Source organism: Ursus arctos, unplaced genomic scaffold (assembly GCF_023065955.2).
Source record: "Ursus arctos isolate Adak ecotype North America unplaced genomic scaffold, UrsArc2.0 scaffold_33, whole genome shotgun sequence".
Classification (NCBI taxonomy): domain Eukaryota; kingdom Metazoa; phylum Chordata; class Mammalia; order Carnivora; family Ursidae; genus Ursus; species Ursus arctos.
In genome coordinates, this window is record NW_026623019.1 from 21,804,569 (window position 1) to 21,823,171 (window position 18,603).

The following is an 18,603-nucleotide window of genomic DNA, read 5'->3' on the forward strand; positions in this document are numbered from 1 at the left end:
AATATCTTTCATAAGTGTTCTACAGTTTTCAGAGTACAGATCTTTTACCTCTTTGGTTAGATTTACTCCTAGGTATCTTACGGTTTTTGGTATAATTGTAAATTGGATCTATTCCTTGATTTCTCTTTCTGCTGCTTCATTATTGGTGTATAGAAATGCAACAGACTTCTGTACACTAATTTTATATCCTGTGACTTTGCTGAATTCATGTTATCAGTTCTAGTAATTTTTTGGTTAAAGTATCATGTCATCTGTGAATAGTGAAAATTTGACTTCTTCCTTGTTGATTCGGGTGCCTTTTATTTATTTTTGTTGTTGGACTGCTAAGGTTAGGACTTCCAGTACTATGTTAAATAACGATTTGAGAGTGGACATCCCTGTTTTGTTCCTGATCACAGAGGAAAAGCTCTCCGTTTTTCCCCACTGAGGATGATATTAGCTGTGGGTCTTTCATATATGACCTTTATGATGTGTAGGTATGTTCCACCTATCCCTACTTTGTTGAGGGTTTTTATCAAGAATGGATGCTGTATTTTGTAAAATGCTTTTTCCAGCATCTATTGAGAGGATCATATGGTTCTTATCCTTTCTTTTATTAATGTAGTTCTTATCCTTTCTTTTATGAATTGATTGATTTGTGAATATTGAACCACCTCTGAAGCCCAGGAATAAATCCCACTTGATTGTGGTGAATAATCCTTTTAATGTACTGTTGGATTCAATTTGCTAGTATCTGTTGAGAATTTTTGCATCTGTGTTCATCAGGGATATTGGCCTGTAATCCTCCTCTTTAGTGGGGTCTTTGTCTGGTTTTGGAATCAAGGTAATGCTGGCCTCATAGAATGAGTTTGGAGTTTTCCTTCCATTTCTATTTTATGGAACAGTTTGAGAAGAATGGGTACTAACTCTTCTTTAAATGTCTGGCAAAATTCCCCTGGGAAGCCATCTGGCCCTGGGCTTTTGTTTGTTGGGAGATTTTTGATTACTGATTCACTTTCTTTCCTGGTTATGGGTCTGTTCAAATTTTCTATTTCTTCCTGTATCAGTTTTGGTAGTTTGTATGTTTCTAGGAATTTATCCATTTCTTTCAGATTGCCCAATTTGTTGGCATATGATTTTTCATAATATTCTCTTAGAATTATTTCTACTTCTATTGGTTGTGATCTCCTCTTTCTTTCGTGATTTTATTTGGGTCCTTTCTCTTTTCTTTTTGATAAGTCTGGATAGGAGTTTATCAATTTTATTAATTCTTTCAAAGAACTAGCTCTTAGTTTCATTGATCTGTTGTACTGTGTTTTGTTTGTTCCTATATTGTTTATATTTCTGCTCTAATCTTTATTATTTCCCTTCTTCTGCTGGCTTTAGGCTTCATTTACTGTTCCTTTTCTAGCTCCTTTAGGTGTAGGTTTAGGTTGTATATTTGAAACTTTTCTTGATTCTTGAGGTAGGCCTGTAATGCTATTTACTTCCCTCTTATGACTGCTTTTGCTGTCAAAGGTTGCGGACTGCCATGTTTTCATTTGCTTCCATGCCCTTTTTTATTTCTTCTTTAACTTCCTGGTTAACCCATTCATTCTTTAGCAGGATGTTCTTTAACCTCCATGTATTTGTGGTCTTTCCAAGTTTTTTCTTGTAGTTGACTTCAAGTTTCATAGCACTGTGGTCTGAAAATATGAATGGTATGATCTCAATCTTTTTGTACTTGTTGAGGCCTGATTTGTGACCCAGTATGTGACCTATTCTGGAGAATGTTCTATGTACACTCAAGAAGAATGTGTATTATGCTGCTTTAGGATGAAATGTTCTGACTATATCTGTTAAGTCCATTTGGTCCAGTGTGTCATTCAAAGCCGCTGCTTCCTTGTTGCTTTTCTGCTTAGAGGATCCGCCCATTGCTGTATGAGGGTTGTTAGAGTCTTCTACTATTATTGTGTTATTATCAATGAATTTCTTTATGTTTGCTATTAATTGATTCATATATTTGGGTGCTCCCAAGTTGGGGGCATAAATATTTACAATTGTTGGATCTTCTTGTTGGATAGACCCCGTAATTATGCTATAGTGTCCTTCTTCAACTCTTGTTACAGTCTTTGATTTAATATCTAGTTTGTCTAAGTATGGCTACTCTCTTTCTTTTAATATCTGTTAGCGTGACAGATGTTTCTCCATCCCCTCATTTTCAATCTGGAGGTGTCTTTGGGTCTAAAATGAGCCTCTTGGAAGTGGCATATAGATGGGTCTTGTTTTTTTATCCCTTCTGATACCCTATATCTTTTGATTGGAGCATTTAGTCCACTTACATTCAGAGTGATTATTGATAGGTAAGAATTTTGTGCTGTTGTATACCTGTAAAGTCACTGCTTCTGGAGATTTTCTCTGTTCCTTTCTAGTCTGTTGCTTTGGGTCTTTCCCACAGAAAGAGTCCCCTTTAATACTTCTTGCAGGGCTGGTTTAGTGGTCAGGAACTCTGATTTTTGTTTGTCTGGAAAACTTTTTATCTCTCCTTCTATTCTGAATGAATAAAGTATTCCTGGCTGCATATGTTTTCCCTTCAGCATGTTGAATATATCATGCCACTCTCTTCTGGCCTGCCAGGTTTCTGTGAAGAGATCTGCTGCTAGCCTGATTTGTCTTCCCTTGTAGGTTAGGGTTTTTTTTTCCCTTTCTGCTTTCAGGATTCTTTCCTTATCTCTATCTTATCTCAAATTTTACTAAGATATGTCTTGGTATTGGCTGGCTTTTGTTGAATTTCATGGAAGTTCTCAGTGCCTCCTAGATTTGGATGTCTGTTTCCTTCCCCAGATTAGGAAAGTTTTCATTTATAATTTGCTCAAATAAACCTTCTGCCCCCTTTCCTCTCTCTTCTCCTGGGACTCCTATGATATGAATGTTATCACACTTTATGGAATCACTGAGTTCCTAAAGTCTTTATTTGTGATCTAATACTTTTCTTTCTCTCTTCTTTTCAGCTTCATTATTTTCCATAATTTTATCTTTTTTAAAAAAAAGATTTTATTCATTTGAGAGAGAGAGAGAGAAACAGAGAGCAGGGCAGGGGGAGCACAGGGAGAGAAAACCTCAAGCAGACTCTGCACTGAATGTGGAGCCCAATGCACAGCTTGATCTCAAGACCTAAGCTCAAGACAAAGCTTAACCGACTGCACCACCCAGGCAATCCCATAATTTTATCTTCTGTTATCACTGATTCGTACCTCTTCTTCATCCACCCTTGTTGTCATTAAAATCAGTCAGTCTTCTATCTTGGTTATAGCATTTTTTAAAAAAAATTTCAGCCTAACTAGTTTTTAGTTCTTTTATCTCTGCAGTAAGGGATTCTCTAGTGTCTTCTATGCTTTTCTCAAGCCCAGCTAGTATTCTTATGATTGTTTTAAATTCTGGTTCAGGCATATTACTTAAATCTGTTTTGATTAGATCCCTGGCTGTGACTTCTTGTTCTGTCTTTTGGGGTGAATTCTTCCATCTTGTCATTTTGTCAAGGTCACTATGTTTTTGTGTGTGTTAGGAAAGCCTGTTATATTTCCTGCTCCTGAGAGTAATGGCTATATTAAGAAAAGGTCCTATACTGTCCAGGGTCTGGTGCTTCAGGAAGTGTTTCAGAGTGTGACTCTGCTATTATGTTTTGGGTGCTCTTTCCCTCAGGTCAGTCCTCTGCAGAGTTTCTCCTTGCCTGCAGTGGGGAGTGTTTTGACCTTGTTCAGTATGTGACATTTTAACTAGGTGTACTCTGGTCTGTTTGTTAAAATAAGCCTGATTCTATTTCCACTGGAGCTGAAGCTCTGCAGCACTCTATGATCAGCAGACTTGGTGCATGCAAGGGGTTTGTGCTGGTCTTCTGGGGGTGGGGCCTGCTGCACTGGTTCTCAGGTTGACTTGCCCTAGTAAAAATACACCTGTGGGGTAGTGGCTCTAGCCTCCACTGGGGGTGCTGTGATGCTCACTGAAGTCTGTCAGTGCTGATGGGTGGGGGAAAATGGCATTGCCCCACTCTCTCGTCCCCGGAGCAGGGAGTTTGCACCTGCTACTCTTCAGAAAGTCCTCACAGAAGAGCAAACTTTCTTCCCTTTTTTGTCCCCAGCTTCCATCAAATCTTGGCCTTCACCCCGTCAGCTTCTGTGCTGCCTGTCTGCCAGGTGGCAGAGTACTCCTATGTTTTATCTCAGAAGTGTGGCTGGGTTTCAAAATTCCAAATTTTAAGGAGCTGGCGCTATGCAGATCCACGCTGACCCTCTGCGCAAGGGTCTCACCGTGCTGCAGCTGGTGCCGGTTTGTCCCAGAAAAGCAGCCACACAATCGCATGGGGCCTTGGAGTTTATGGTAAAGTGCAGCAAAAAGCCGGCACCAAGGTTTGCTGCCCTTGGCAGGTTATCTCTGTTTCTATGCTAGTGAAACCACTTTTGTCCCAAGAGGCCATGCCACCTCTCCCAAATGCACTCCAAGAAGGGGAAATATTTCTCCCCCAGTGACCCAGGGGATCTTCAGACCACGCTGTCCACTCCCAGACATCTGCCCCACTTCCCCACAGGAGCACTGCTATGCCCACCAGGCTCCACCCCACAGTGGCAGGGACTTCTAAAACTTCAGACTTTGAGCTTTCTGCTTGTAAAAACTTGCCACTATAAGTTTCCCCAGTCAGTGGTTTTGGGAAAGCGTTTCTCTTGTGTAATACCCAGGGTGCTGCTTTCTATCTGGATCTTTATATCTCTCTCTCTGCTCTCCAAGAACAAGGCTCCCTCCCCTCTGCCGCACCCGTGATTCTTTTCTCCCCGGAATCATGTCTCTGCACCTCCTACCTTCCACAATGTGGCTTCTTTTCTCCCTTTAGTTCTGCATTTTGTTCTCTCAGCATTCAGATCGATTCTTGGGTATTTGGAATGATTTGATATTTATTTAGCTGTGTTCGAGGGACAAGGCAGGCATAAGGTCCCCCTATTGCTCTGCCATCTTGACTCTCAGTACGTTATTCTTTAGAACAAAAGATCTCAAATGCAAAGGGAATGAACATGAATTGGAAAGTTGCATTGGAAATGGAGAGCTAGAAGCCCATAGTTTATGCATTCACTTCTACTTTCAAGGTTTGATATGCTCCCAATTTAACTTTTTTAACTTTTTAAGTAGTAACAATGGGCATGGGTATTTATACACACAAGTACACACATGTAATCTTTCAGTCTTTGCCATTAGATCTCAAGTTACAGCAGGACCAATATATCACTTCATTTGATTCAAAATAGAGCTAAATTCTCGGCTCTCTTAAGTCTCTCTGACTCCTTCAATACAACAGCTCACAAACATCTACTAGTCATATTTTTATTTGTTTTGAAAGTTTCCCTGTCCTCAAACACAGCTTACATAAGAGTATGCTGAGCTATTAAACATTTACAGATCATGCCAAGAGTCTCAACATCATATCCCGCATACACGGCAACATCCTACGCTATAGTTCTGCTTGTTTCCCTGTAAGAGTTCTCAGAGTCCACTTCTGAGGAACAAGACATGACAAGGGAATGAGGTCAGGGGGAGCAGACGTAAAATCAAGTCATAACAATATCTGAAGGAAATCACTTTGCCCTCTATGAAACATTTCCACTTTGAATTTTTTCATGTTTCAGAAATTTAAAATAACATAGCCGAAAACAGAAATTAGTGCCCAACAGTGAAGTACTGCTGTATTCACCTCTAAGGAAATTTACTTTCCTTTTAACTCTGATCCAGAATTGAAACAAAAAGTAAGTAGGTGTTACCATACCTGTCATAGCCCAGAGGTTGAGGAGAATGACCATTAAATTTGGGACTGCTTCTAGAAATTGTATTCCCTGGTGATATATTATTTATGCGCTGTAATACATAAAATATATAAACAACATTTTGCTATTCCATATATACAAAATACATATATACATATGTATAGCACACTGATTAACTTCTAATGTAATTAAAAATTTCATATGCTACATGAGCAAATATGGAACACAGACACTAAGATAACTGCCCATAGTACTCTTCTCCTCATTGTCTTAGGTCCAAATTCTACTGCTTACATAAAGGGGCATCCCGGTTCCCCACAATGGCCAGGACCCTGCAATATCAACTTCTTTGGATTTAACTCTTCTCAAACCACAATCTGGCTTAGTGACTGACTTGTCCCTACTTAAATTTATGGCAAAGAAACCCCAAACTCGAAGTTGACCCCTAAAAGTGGGAGAAGAGGATTTCTGGCACATGTAGTCTGGGGAAGTTCCTCAAAATTCCAAGAGGGATTTAGCTTGTTTCTGTAGCAGGGTTTTAAATCCAAGGCCTCCACTCTGATCATCTCACGACCGTAAAGAATACTCAGTGTGTCTAAATGCACATCTTAGCCAGAAGCACCTTCTCCCTCCTCTGAAATGGGCAGTATTTTCTTCCTACTTCCATAAGATTTCCCACTTTTTCTTACATCGTTGCTATCTTTGCACATCTTAACTCCCTGCTACATTATAATCTCTTCCAGGACCCAGATCACACCTTATACCTCTTTCTCTGGTTTCCTTGAACAGCTAACAGAGAGTTGGTAAACATCTAGGCATTTATTTCTGCAAAGGGGTGCCGTATTCTTTAATTTGGGAAAATGTTGCCTCCTCTTATTAAATGGAATAGTTTCTCATTATTGTAACCACCCCCTTTAAGAAAACACATGATCTTCATCAAAATACTCTACTACAAGAGAGAACCAAACGTATTATAAAATTTTGCTGCATACCAAAGATCTGTTGAACTTGCTGTAACTGTTTTCAAGGGCACTCCTAAGGCCGTCATTACTGTCATGCAACTTCCGATTAGCTGTTCTACAGAGCAAATAAAATAAACAGATAAGGAAAGTTGGAGTGAAAGCCAGTTTCTTTGTAGGCTGCAAAGTTCAGAATGCGGAATTACTTACCACCTCCTACAACTTTCTACCACTCCCCTTCAAACCTCATAAACAGAGATCATAATTCATTACTAGAACTACAACTTAATTGATGGATCACCTGTCCTAAAGGTCTCGAGGCATTTCAGGAATTAGCTCTGCTGTTGGAACCCACTGTTCCCTCAGGTTCCTGCAGGTCTCTGCTTCCTAAATGCCTGGCTCCAGCTGGCCCCATGTGCTGCTCTCTGTTCCTGTGCACGTGTCCCAGCCAGGCATGCATGTGATGTGTTATGTCACTGTTCTTTCTCCCGGCTACTCCCACATCTTCCTTGTGGCCTGGTGCTGCCCACCAGGCGCTGTTAGGTGCCGATTAAAGGTTCTGGTGTTGACTCTGGGTTCCAATCCCATGTAGGCATGTACTTTCTGTATCATTGATGGGGGTCATTTGACCTGTCAGAGCCTCAGCAACCTCTTCTAAAAACTGAGGACAATAACAGAGCCTCCACCTGAGAGTGGCCAATCTTTCTCTACTTCAGATCTCAGCTCAATTGCTGCATCCACCAGAACACTTCCTGGACCTTCCTGGTTAAGAGGAAGCCCTGCACTATATGCCCCCAGCATGCACACTCCTTCCCTCTGTCCCACTTCTCCTTTGGCATTTTGTTTATTTCTATAATTAGTGATCAGTTTCCATCTTCTTCCCCTAGATGAGCCCCATAAAGAGAGAGACTTTTTTTCTTCTCTTTTTACTTGCCACTCTATCCTCAACTCCTGGGATACCTGACCTGTAAAAGGTGCTGAATGAAAATCTGCTGAATAAATAAATGAATGAATGAACAGGATTATTGTAATATGTCAACTCTGTAACTGCCACAGGTGAGACTTAACAGGCATTCAAAATGGTGAAAGTAAACTTGGCAAGCCTGACTTTACTTCATTTGGGAAGACAAACCAGAACTTACATGAGTAGAAAAGAGCACAGGGGCAGAGGAGGGGTAGGTTTTGTGGAGAAAGCCCTCAGAGGCTGGAATTACAGTAACTCGGGTGTGAAGTTGACGGAGCAGGTATAATATTCCCAGTAGGGTTTAAAAAAAAAAAAAAAACCTAAGAAAAATAGCCGTCTCACCAAGAACAATACATTGGGCAAGAAAGATCGCGTGTGTCCGGTGCTGTGACGTGAGCTAACAGGACATTCCTGACAGCCTCCCGGTGTGCTGAGCTGCAGCGACAGGTGCTGAGGTCAGAGCCCTGAGCCTTTATGGAGGTGTAATAGCATCTCACCTGACTTGCGAGGACTTTGAGAGAATTATACTCTAGTCCCTGGATTTGAATAGTTTATTTAGGATTAAAAGCAGGAGAAAGCCAAGTGCTGAATGCACCACAGCGAGAAGAAACACGCCATGGACCTGCAAACCCAGGCTTGGGAATATGGCAACTCGTGTGATATGGGGCCCGTGTCTTATTCACAAAACATTAGGAAAATGTAAATGTAATGAGCGTTTTATATGAGAACTTACTGGAGTATTTCAATTTGCCTCTCAAGACTATTTCGATCTTCTGTGTACTCTCGGATTATTTCCAGATCCCTGTAAAACCATATTTTATGTTTGAACGAGAATTAAGTATTCAGTCTTGCCTTACACCTACCCTCCCAGACCCCCTTTCACCTTTCTCAAAGACCTGTGTCCTTGGCCATGGTTTTCTATCTCCCGGGACTCCCGTTGGGTCTCTCTGTGCCGTCAGCAGCCCCACACGCCCACACACACCCCTCGGTTTCCTGTGAAAGGTCCTGCTCTCCCTCCCAAACCCAGCTCTCCTCCTCACAGGACGTCATGACCCTTCGCCTTCTGCTAAGCCCCCTCTCCCCAGGCACTCATTACCAGTCCCTTCAATTCAGCATGCTTTCTCACCTCGGACCCTTTCCTGCTCCTTCCCCCCCTTACCCAATCCCAACCCAGCTATTTTTCTCCTTCCTGGTGATTCCTTCTCCTCTCCCCACCTGGTCCTCCCCTCCTCACCCTAAACCACAGAGGAGTCCACAGAACTGGGCTTTCTCTGTCTGCCATAAAGCCCTGCTCAGCGATTCCTGCTGCTTTATTACAAAGCCCTGGCCTCCTCCCCATAATGGCCCCTGAGAACATTAGCCACTCACCACCAGCCCCTATTCGGCCCCGGCCCCATTTCTAAGCAGACAAATCCCATCACTAGCTTCCAAAGACTCTCAGACTCTCAACTGTTGTCCACAATAAACTGTCCGCTCACTCTCTTGATGATAAAGCTAAACGGTTCCCAACTGGTGACAGGAATTTAAGTTCTTTAGCCAAAAATACTGGGCCCTTACATTATAGCCTTAAACTGGCTTTTAAATTTTTAAATTTTGTTTAACTTTTACTTTTCCATTTAAAATACCTTTTCTGACCACTGTTCCCCAAACCAGTCTTATCTGTGCCTCTGTTCTTGCCTCTGCCTTGCTTACTGCCTCACCTGCAACAGCTCTGAAACTCTCTTCTCCCCTCTGAAATGGGGAGACTAAAAGTCCCTGTCCCATAGGGTATTCTATGGATTGCAAGAGTGGATGCTAGAAAAGTTCTACGCACGGTGCCTGGCAGATGGCAGTGAGCCTGCAAAGTTACTTCACCGACGCTGCCCCTGTCCCCCTCGACCGACACCAGCTCCTCTCAAGCTGACCTCAAGCGTCTACTCTTAATAAAGCTCTTCACCTCTTCTGAATAAAAAGGACGCTTTATCTACCATCACATGGCAACGGACCCAATTCTGTAACACTGCTGCTGGGATTGTTTCTAACACTGCTGAGCTCCTACGTGAACTCCGTAACCTTTCAGCTTTGTGGCTTTCTCAATGAAATCTGAAGTTCTCACAGAGCAGAGACCACATCTTTGCTTTTTTTTAAAATATATTCCACACTCATAACTCCTTCTGTAGCTCAGGAACCTGTATACAGTAAGTACTTAAATGTTTCACTGCTGACCATTACAGGACCTTAATTGTGAATAAAGTCTGCAAGCAAACAAAACAAAAAGCATGATATTTTTCCAAAGTGTACATGTTTATATACACACACGTGTATGTATGTATTTTGTATGCATATATATCTATACATGCATTTACATGCAAATATGCGAATGCAAATACCTATATAAGTATCTATAGATATATATGGATATGGATATCTACATATACGGGTATATACGGATATCTATATGAATACTATATAGGTATTTGCATATATGTATAAATGCATGCCTGTGTGTGTGTGCACTTCAGTTAGGACTGATTCCCAAAAGTATATTCTTCTGTTCCCAATAATTCAAACATTTATTAAGCCCTGCACTCTCCAAAGCAGTCAATAATTAAACCAATCAATGTTTTTGTTAAAAAAAATTTGAAACATAAAAATCACCAAGAAATAGGACATCAAAGGCAATATCTTTGGCAAGCAAAGAACATACCAGCAAAGTCAATAAATAACCCTTTATGATTACACAGCTGACTTCATTCACACGGATGGTCATCTAAACAAACATTCCACTCAAACTAAAGAATAAAATGCAAAGTTTCATACCTTTCTGAATTCAGAGTCTGATCGGCATAATCACTTTTCAAAGCATCTAATTCACTCTGAAGAAAGGCTACGTTTGTCTGTGCTTCTAAAAGATCTTTCTTAACTTTCTGATTTTCCTGGAGAAAAGGAACAGTGCAGGCCATTAGATTTGGGGCGTCTTCCACCCAGGAGAGTCAAGTGCAGTAGAAACTCGCACCCCAACCCTACCCCTCCACAGTTCTTCAAATCTTGGTGTTCAAAGAGCTAATTATTAATTCAAGGTGATTTGAAATTATCAAATATTAAAGTCTCAAAAAGCTAAATCCTTGAAGTTATTCTCTCTTCTTTTTTAATGTTTGACATTTGGTGCCAAAAAACACCAGTTAAGACACGATCATGATGTACTTTAATATGCTGCTGGCAAATAAACTCAGATGAAACATGTAAACATCTGTTTTACTCAATGAGAACTATGAATATACTGACAAATATTCTCTGGAACTAACAGTACCTATCACCAGACTGGTGAGTTTTTACAATAAATCCTATCACCTAACGTTTTTAAGTTTTGTGCTTAAAAATAAACTAGTGTGGGGGCGCCTGGGTGGCACAGCGGTTAAGCATCTGCCTTCGGCTAAGGGCGTGATCCCAGCGTTCTGGGATCGAGCCCCACATCAGGCTCCTCTGCTATGAGCCTGCTTCTTCCTCTCCCACTCCCCCTGCTTGTGTTCCCTCTCTCGCTGGCTGTCTCTATCTCTGTCGAATAAATAAATAAAATCTTTAAAAAAATAAATAAATAAACTAGTGTGGTTTTAACAATGTCTATGTTTTTCTAAAAAAAGAAAAAAAAAAACATTGGAGGCTTCTGGTACAAAATGATGAACTGAGTACTCTTCCTTCCCTTTGGAGACCCCATTCACATGATATAGCAAATGACATGAAATAAACCAATTCAAGCTATAAGAATGCAGGAGGGGCCCCCAACAGTCAAATACATTTCTGGAAGGTGGAAACTGGATGGAAATGTGCTGACAAAGGGAAGAGAGCAGGAGCATAGGGGGTCCTGAAGAGGCGTGGGGGAAGGTTGTGCTATAGAGCAAAGGAGAGGCAATTAGCCAGGCAGAACCCCCAAACACTCAGAAATGGGGCTAAAAACAGAAATTAAATTTGCGTATTAAGGTACATTGCCCCCCAACCCCAGGCCATCCCCTCTTATACTAGCGAAAAATAGACAGAGTCGATTCCCGAAAAGTAAGGGCTTGTTTTTTTTAAAAAGAACTGAACTGGGTGCCTGGGTGGTACAGTCAGTTAAGCACTGGGCTCTTGGTTTAGGCTCAAGTCCTGATCTCAGGGTCATGAGATGGAGCCCCGCGTCAGGCTCGGTGCTCAGCATGGAGTCTGTTTCAGATTCTCTGCCTCTCCCTCTGCCCCCGCTTGCACTCTCTCTCTCTCTCAAACAAATAAATACAATCTTTAAAAAAAGAAAAATAAAAAAACAAAACAAAAAAACCAAATGACCCCTGCATGGTGTGCTGAGACTTCTCTCTGAATATCCGTATCCCACTCCTTCTGGTCATCAGGGGTCCCGCAGTCTCACAGCCAGCTTCACACACACAGCTCCTAGGAAGACACTCTCAGGAAGGAGGCCCTGAGGCAAACAGATCTATTTACCACCAGCTATCTAAAATGCTCAGGTATTTCAGGATGACATATGGATAGTGAGTTTAAAAAACAATCAGTCCAATAAGAACTGAAATTTTGTAGACTCCAAAATTAACATGTTCAAGGAGAATAAACAAATTCCATGCATTGGGAAGAATAAATAAGAAGTTGGAAGGCATCCGTGGATGATATCCTGAAAATGCCAGAGTTTCTTTTTACAAGAAACCAAAATCTCAACCAGGAAAAGCAAGAAAAACGAGCAATTCTACAAGAAAGTCATGATCCAAATACAGAGCCAACTAAGATGTGGCAGAATTTGGAACTGATAGCGCATTCCAACTTGACCATAAAGCTGGGAGCCTTCTCTTCTGAGTGGAAGATAATGACCGGAAGGAAAGAAATGGACTTGTACCACAGCTGGCTCCCACCTGGGCTCTGCAAAGAGAACAGTTAAGCGTCCTAATAAAGGACATGTTCACTAGTGGCTTTCAATTTCTAGAGTTCACCTAAAAACAAAATAAAGACGACTTTATGATGACAAAACAGATGCAAATGCTGTCAATTTGGCAACCGAAAGACCAAAGATAGGGTCAGCAAAAGACGGGAAATGGGCAGAAAGAGGAACGCTGGAGGAGGAGCGGGACAATTACACCCTCATCTCACAAAGCCAGGGATACAGACCAGAGATGCACTTGCAGGAATGCAGGGTTTAACTATGTGAAGTGCAAGGGCCATCCCAACACTGCTTTGAATAAGAAATAAATAAAAGCATTCACAGTAGGTGGGGTATTGTTGACGATAAAAGTCTGAATAACACCTTTGGTCAAAGGTACATCAAAGGTTTTCTCTAACTGCAGTATTAATTTCTCTTTAGGCTTCCATCCCTGGAACACTGATAAACTGCAAGACTATGTCTAGGAAATAGTAGTCTAAGAGGAAATGTATTTCTGTAAATGAAAGGTGATTCTTACCATTGATAAATCATAAATTTGCTTTTTTAATGCAGCGACATCTTCTTTTTGACTTATGTGTTTCGACTGTTCTTCCAGCTGAAAGAGCAAATAAAAGCTGTACATTTACAAACTCACTTTGGATTGATTCAGTTAAGTGTATGAGTATCCTTGAATATAGACATGGGAATTCTAAAAGTCTTCAATGTTCGACGTTATACAACTTTGTAAATCATTAAACCACATATATAATCCATGAGGATTTACAAATTTGCTTTCAATAAGTTAACCATTTAAAAAGGGGGTTTTAATGGGGCGCCTGGATGGCTCAGTCGTTAAGCGTCTGCCTTCAGCTCAGGACATGATCCTGGCATTCCGGGATTGAGCCCCACATTGGGCTCCCTGATCCGCTGGGAGCCTGCTTCTTCCTCTCCCACTCCCCCTGCTTGTGTTCCCCCTCTCGCTGGCTGTCTCTCTCTCTGTCAAATAAATAAATAAAATCTTTAAAAAAAGGGGGGGGTTTATTGCTTAATGAATTTCCTTCGAAACAACTGAAAAGTCCTTTTGGGAAACCATTCAACTACTAAGCGACCTAACTTTTCCTTTTCGATTATGTTGCATATGAGTCTGGACCTCTATATTATCCTACAGATTTATCTGCACTTAACACTTTCTATCCTGTATTATAATTTTTTATGAATGTCTTACCTCTCCTACCAGAGTCTAAGATTTTTAACAGCAGAGTTAGTGTCAGACTCACCTGTTTTCTTCACAGTGATTCCAGTAAATACTTATTAAGACAACTGAAATCGGTAACATTTAAGTGTGCTAGGAAGCTAGTAACATACTCACACAGAATTCTGAATACATACATGAGCTTTGCCGTCTGGTTGACTTGTTAGTATTACCAGACTAAACCGGCTCAGGAACATCTGTAACGTGGACAACAAATATGTCTTTCCTACAAATAGTCGACAGTCCCTGGGAACGGTGGGGATCCGTGGGTTTCCATTAACTGCGTAGTTACGCACTGACCAAAATGAATACTATATGTCATCAAATCTAAGTCAAAGCCTAAGGAATCTGATGCTGGACTTTCTTCATCTTACCAGATGCGTCAACTAAAGGTTTTCTTCCACACAACGAGGCCATGACTGCCACGTGGCTGACTCTAACTGAGGAGAGCCCTGGATTTTTTCAGATGCATGCCAATTTCAGAGAAGAAACCCTGGGTGCGGGGGACCCAGTTCCTCAGAATCCATGGCATAGGGTAATGGCAATCATAATCAATTTGTAAACTTTTCCATAGGTTAAGCCTTTAACATTCCCTCACGTAAATCACCGTCTGTTCTCTTGCAGAATGAGCCTCCCGAGCAGGCAGGAAGTCCGGTGTAAGTGGGGAAGCACGAACTGCGAACTGCGTAGCAAGACAACGCCGCGGCTTAACAGCTCTGTGACCCTAGGACTCAGCATCCTCGGCTGTGAAAGCAGGATATTTACCTATCCTCAGAGAAAGTCTGAGAACTAAATTTAAAAATTATGAAAAAGAGCTTAATAAACTATAAAGTCAGTAACGTCTCAGCTATGATGGTTGGGCAGGACAGTCAATTATCAATCCCATTTTACAAAGGAGAAATGAAATGATCAGATCACGAAGCCAACTGTCCGCGGTGTAACAGGCAGAAAGTGGCATAGTCTCGATGAGGACTCCGGTTCCCTCACTTCTGCACTCGTACTCTTCAGGGCCTATGTGGTCGTCATCGTATGCCTTGTCATGGCAAGAAATTCTGTGTCTTTTCTGCATGACTTGCTTTTAGCCTAAAGATGTGGGAAGACATGAAAATAACTAAGGACCGGGTCTAGGAGACTCTGTGACTCTGGCATCAACAAGGGACTGTTCTATTCAAATTCGGCAGTTCAAGCATCTTATGTCTGCTCTCATGACCTCTGTCAATGAGAGAAAAGGTTGACATTGATCATAATTTCCCAAGATGGCTATTGGGGAGAATTTTTAATAATCCCAGAGGTTTGAACTGCAGTAGCCTCACAAAATACAGCTAATCGTCACTTAATCTCATTGGATATAAACATTGGAAAGAGCGTTAAAGGTTATCACATGAATAACCAGAGAAGCAAAGTGATGTGCCCAAATTCACAATGCCATTTCAGGGGTGATTCTTTTTTAAGTGTCCGTTTTCATTTTAGCCAAGGTATTTCCACTCGCTATAGAGACAATCCACATGCAAGAGGTGGACCAGTACCATGCTGCAGACAGCCTGTGCAGGCAGGTGAGAGCCGACGGGACGCACCTCTTCCCAAACTCTGCACTCAGTGATGTCAACTCGGTAGCTTGAAATTGTTAATGGTGGGAGCATTAATACCATGGAAATCAGCAAATATTACAGATTCCTCCCTGACCCCTTTCCCCCTCCAGAGCCCGTTGTTAAGTAGCTACCAGCACACCACTGGGTGAAACACACCCTACTTATTAGAAACCAAACACAGCAAAAGCCAAACCCAATCACAACTTTGCTCACATTTCAGCAAGTTCTCTCCCACCTCTTGCTGATCAAGGTTCCCCTAGATCTGGAACTTTCTGCATAGAAGAATATTTACTTCATTTAATAAATATTCACTGAATACTGACCATGCACCTTGCAGTTAGCTGGGGGCAAGGATACAGGAATACGTGACCAGTAAAGACAGGATCCCTCCTGTTACAAACAGAGTCCACTGAACACGTGGGAACTAAGGGCATCCGAGGAAGGAAAACTGGGGTTTGCTGGACAACTGTTCAAGGGGTCAGAAATATTTATTAGACCTGTGCAGAAGACAGGTTGCCTTTGAAACAGAAAAGAAAATCAGGGATCTTTAAAAAAAAAAAAATGTCTTTCCAGGAAGCACAGTTTGACTCTGAAATCTGATTACCAACTGCTGCTTTAATATGATTCCCAATGTTTTTAGTTGCTAATAACTTAAACACCCTGGTATAATGAGGCTATTCTTAGAAGCCTCTAAACCTACCTTTTTGAGTTTCTTTATTGTCACCTGTAGATCCCCTACTTCTGTTTCATACTGACGTCTGAGGTCACTGAGGGCTTCTTCAGCCTTACGTTTTTCCTAAAAAAATTAAAAAAAAAAAAAAGATTTTACTGATTTAAATAGGTTCTTCAAAACCTTACAGAGCAAGAAATGTTTTGTGTCAAACTGAGGCTGATCCCAAGTCTCCCACACAAGGAGGGCAAGAAGGGATGGTGGAAGTATACCAAATGACTGTGGAGGTACAGCTCTTCTGGAATTGAAACCTGCGGAACTGAAAGGCGACGTGCACACATCACCTGGAGAAAACACCTCTAAGACTATTACTCATGTGGTGACAGAAGGCCAGGGCACATCTATTAACTAGTTTAATTAATTATTGCTGTTATTAATTAAAAGGTATGGCAACAGCCAAGGGCCCAAGTGCTTGCCTGAACCCTATCATGTCATCAGGGCCCAGGAAGGTCCAGTGGGTTTGTCCTTTTTCCAAGAGCTTACACCTTACCTGAATTCAAATCACATCACCTGCAAATTTCTATGCTAAGTGCTTCCACATGGGCTGGTTCTCCTCAAAGGTGTCCTGCCTGGATCAGAGAATGGCAAGGGGCACCCCAGGAGGTCAGGGGCTGAAGCTCCCGGGAGCCCAGACATCTTCAAATTTCCTTTTTCTCTTCTCAAAGTATGGAAACTTATACCCTATGTTCAATATTCAAATAAAGTTTTATGTTAAAAGCCAGTGAAATTGAGTGTGCAGATATCCACTGATAGCCTACTATATGCCAACAGTCCTGAGCACAGGGGGCCAGAGCAGGAGCAATGCAGACAAACATGCACCCTGGTGGGGGAAGACAGGAAGTGAAGCCAATCTCAGGAAGTAATGCGAAGAAGCTAACAGTGATATGTGACAGGAAGTGAGTTAGATGGGGGTGAGGTAAGGCCTCTCTGCAGGGGAGACATGACCCCATGTCTGAACACCTGCCTGAGTTACAGGGTCTTGTGACCCACTTACTGGCTGTCTAGCTGAGACAACTTACTTGGAGCCTCCATTTCCTTATTGGATTAATGAGAGGATTATATTAAATTATCCAAGTAAATGAAATAATCCATATAAATTAAATAATCCATGTAAATAAAATAATCCATGCAAATTGAATATTCTATGCTTAGGAGGAAATGTGTAGGAGAAGAGCAACATCTTCACTCATGGTGAAGTCTCTTGACTTTATCCAGCTTTACAGGCGAGGCAGCAAGTGTTGCCACTGCACAGGTGTATGAAGACGTGGAGCCCCCCAATGAGGCGCTACCTTGGACAGCCTTCCTGGCATCAAAATGGACCCAGAACTAGGTAAGTCTTCTCACTAAATCCACGGCCACAACCCTAAACATAACAACTTTTATGGTTTGAAAAAGACATAAAAATGAAAATACATCATAACTGAGGTTTATCCCCAGAGTACAAGTGTGTTTTAATACTTGAAAATCAATATAATTCACCACACTGATATTCTAGAAAAGAGAAGAGCCATGATCATTTCAATAGATACAGAAAAAGCATTTGACGAAATCCAACATTCCATTCCTAATTAGAACCAACAACTCTTAGCCAACCAGGAATACGCTCAATTCAATAAAGGGCATCTGTGAACAACATGCCACCAACATCATACTTCACGTTGACAGAGTGACTGTAGACAGTGTGACTGTAGACAGTGACTGTAGACAGTGACTGTAGACATGAATGTCTGCTCTCCCTTTTCTTCTTCTAACCAGCGCAATAAGGAGAGAAAAATAAAGTGATCATTCACCTCAGAAAGAGAGAAGTAAAGTTGTCTTTATTCTTCATTACATAACCATCTACCTAGAAAAACTGAGGGAATCTACCAAAAAAGCTACTGAGTGTGAACAATGTAAGCAAATATGATAGTGTACAAGGTCTACATGTAAAAATCAAGTGTATTTCTATATATTCACAATGGACAACCAGAAACTGAAATTTTTAACAATACTGTTTAGAGTAGCATTAAAATATCAAATACTTAGGAATGAATATGAAGAAAGATTTATAAGATCCGTATATTGTACACTACAAAATATTGCTAAAAGAAATTAAAGAAGACCTAAATAAATGGAGAATACATCCGGTTTATGGATCAAATTATTCATTATTGTTAAGATGCCAATTCTCCCCAAACTGATCTATAAATGCAATGAAACTAAATCAAACCCCAGCAGGTTTGGGTTTTGTGTTTTTGTTTTTTTTTTTTTCCCCAAGAAATTGACAAGCTGATTCTATGAAAATTAAAGGATCTAAAATAGCCAAGACAACTTTGAAAAAGAACAAAGTTGAAGAACTAATATTACTTGATCTCAAGACTTATTATAAAGCAATAGTCACCAAAACAATATAATATTGGCATCAAGCAATCAATGGAACAAACGAGAGAGCCCAGAAATAAAGCCACACAAATACAGTAAACCAATTTGGG

At 41.1% G+C, this 18,603-nt stretch overlaps 1 protein-coding gene across 2 annotated transcripts in view; it reads right to left on the reverse strand.

Moving 5' to 3' along the window:
• Positions 1–18,603, reverse strand: part of RASEF (RAS and EF-hand domain containing) — an 80,477-nt gene that overhangs the window by 25,041 nt on the left and 36,833 nt on the right. The window contains exons 4-9 of one of the 2 annotated variants that reach the window (XM_026518787.4): positions 16,103–16,198; positions 13,100–13,177; positions 10,488–10,603; positions 8,422–8,490; positions 6,758–6,842; positions 5,768–5,856 (exon numbers count right to left, since the gene is read on the reverse strand). In XM_026518787.4, coding sequence (XP_026374572.1) covers positions 5,768–5,856; positions 6,758–6,842; positions 8,422–8,490; positions 10,488–10,603; positions 13,100–13,177; positions 16,103–16,198 — 533 coding nt within the window. The remainder of the gene's footprint in view (positions 1–5,767; positions 5,857–6,757; positions 6,843–8,421; positions 8,491–10,487; positions 10,604–13,099; positions 13,178–16,102; positions 16,199–18,603) is intronic. The other variant, XM_057305632.1, reaches the window with a different exon arrangement.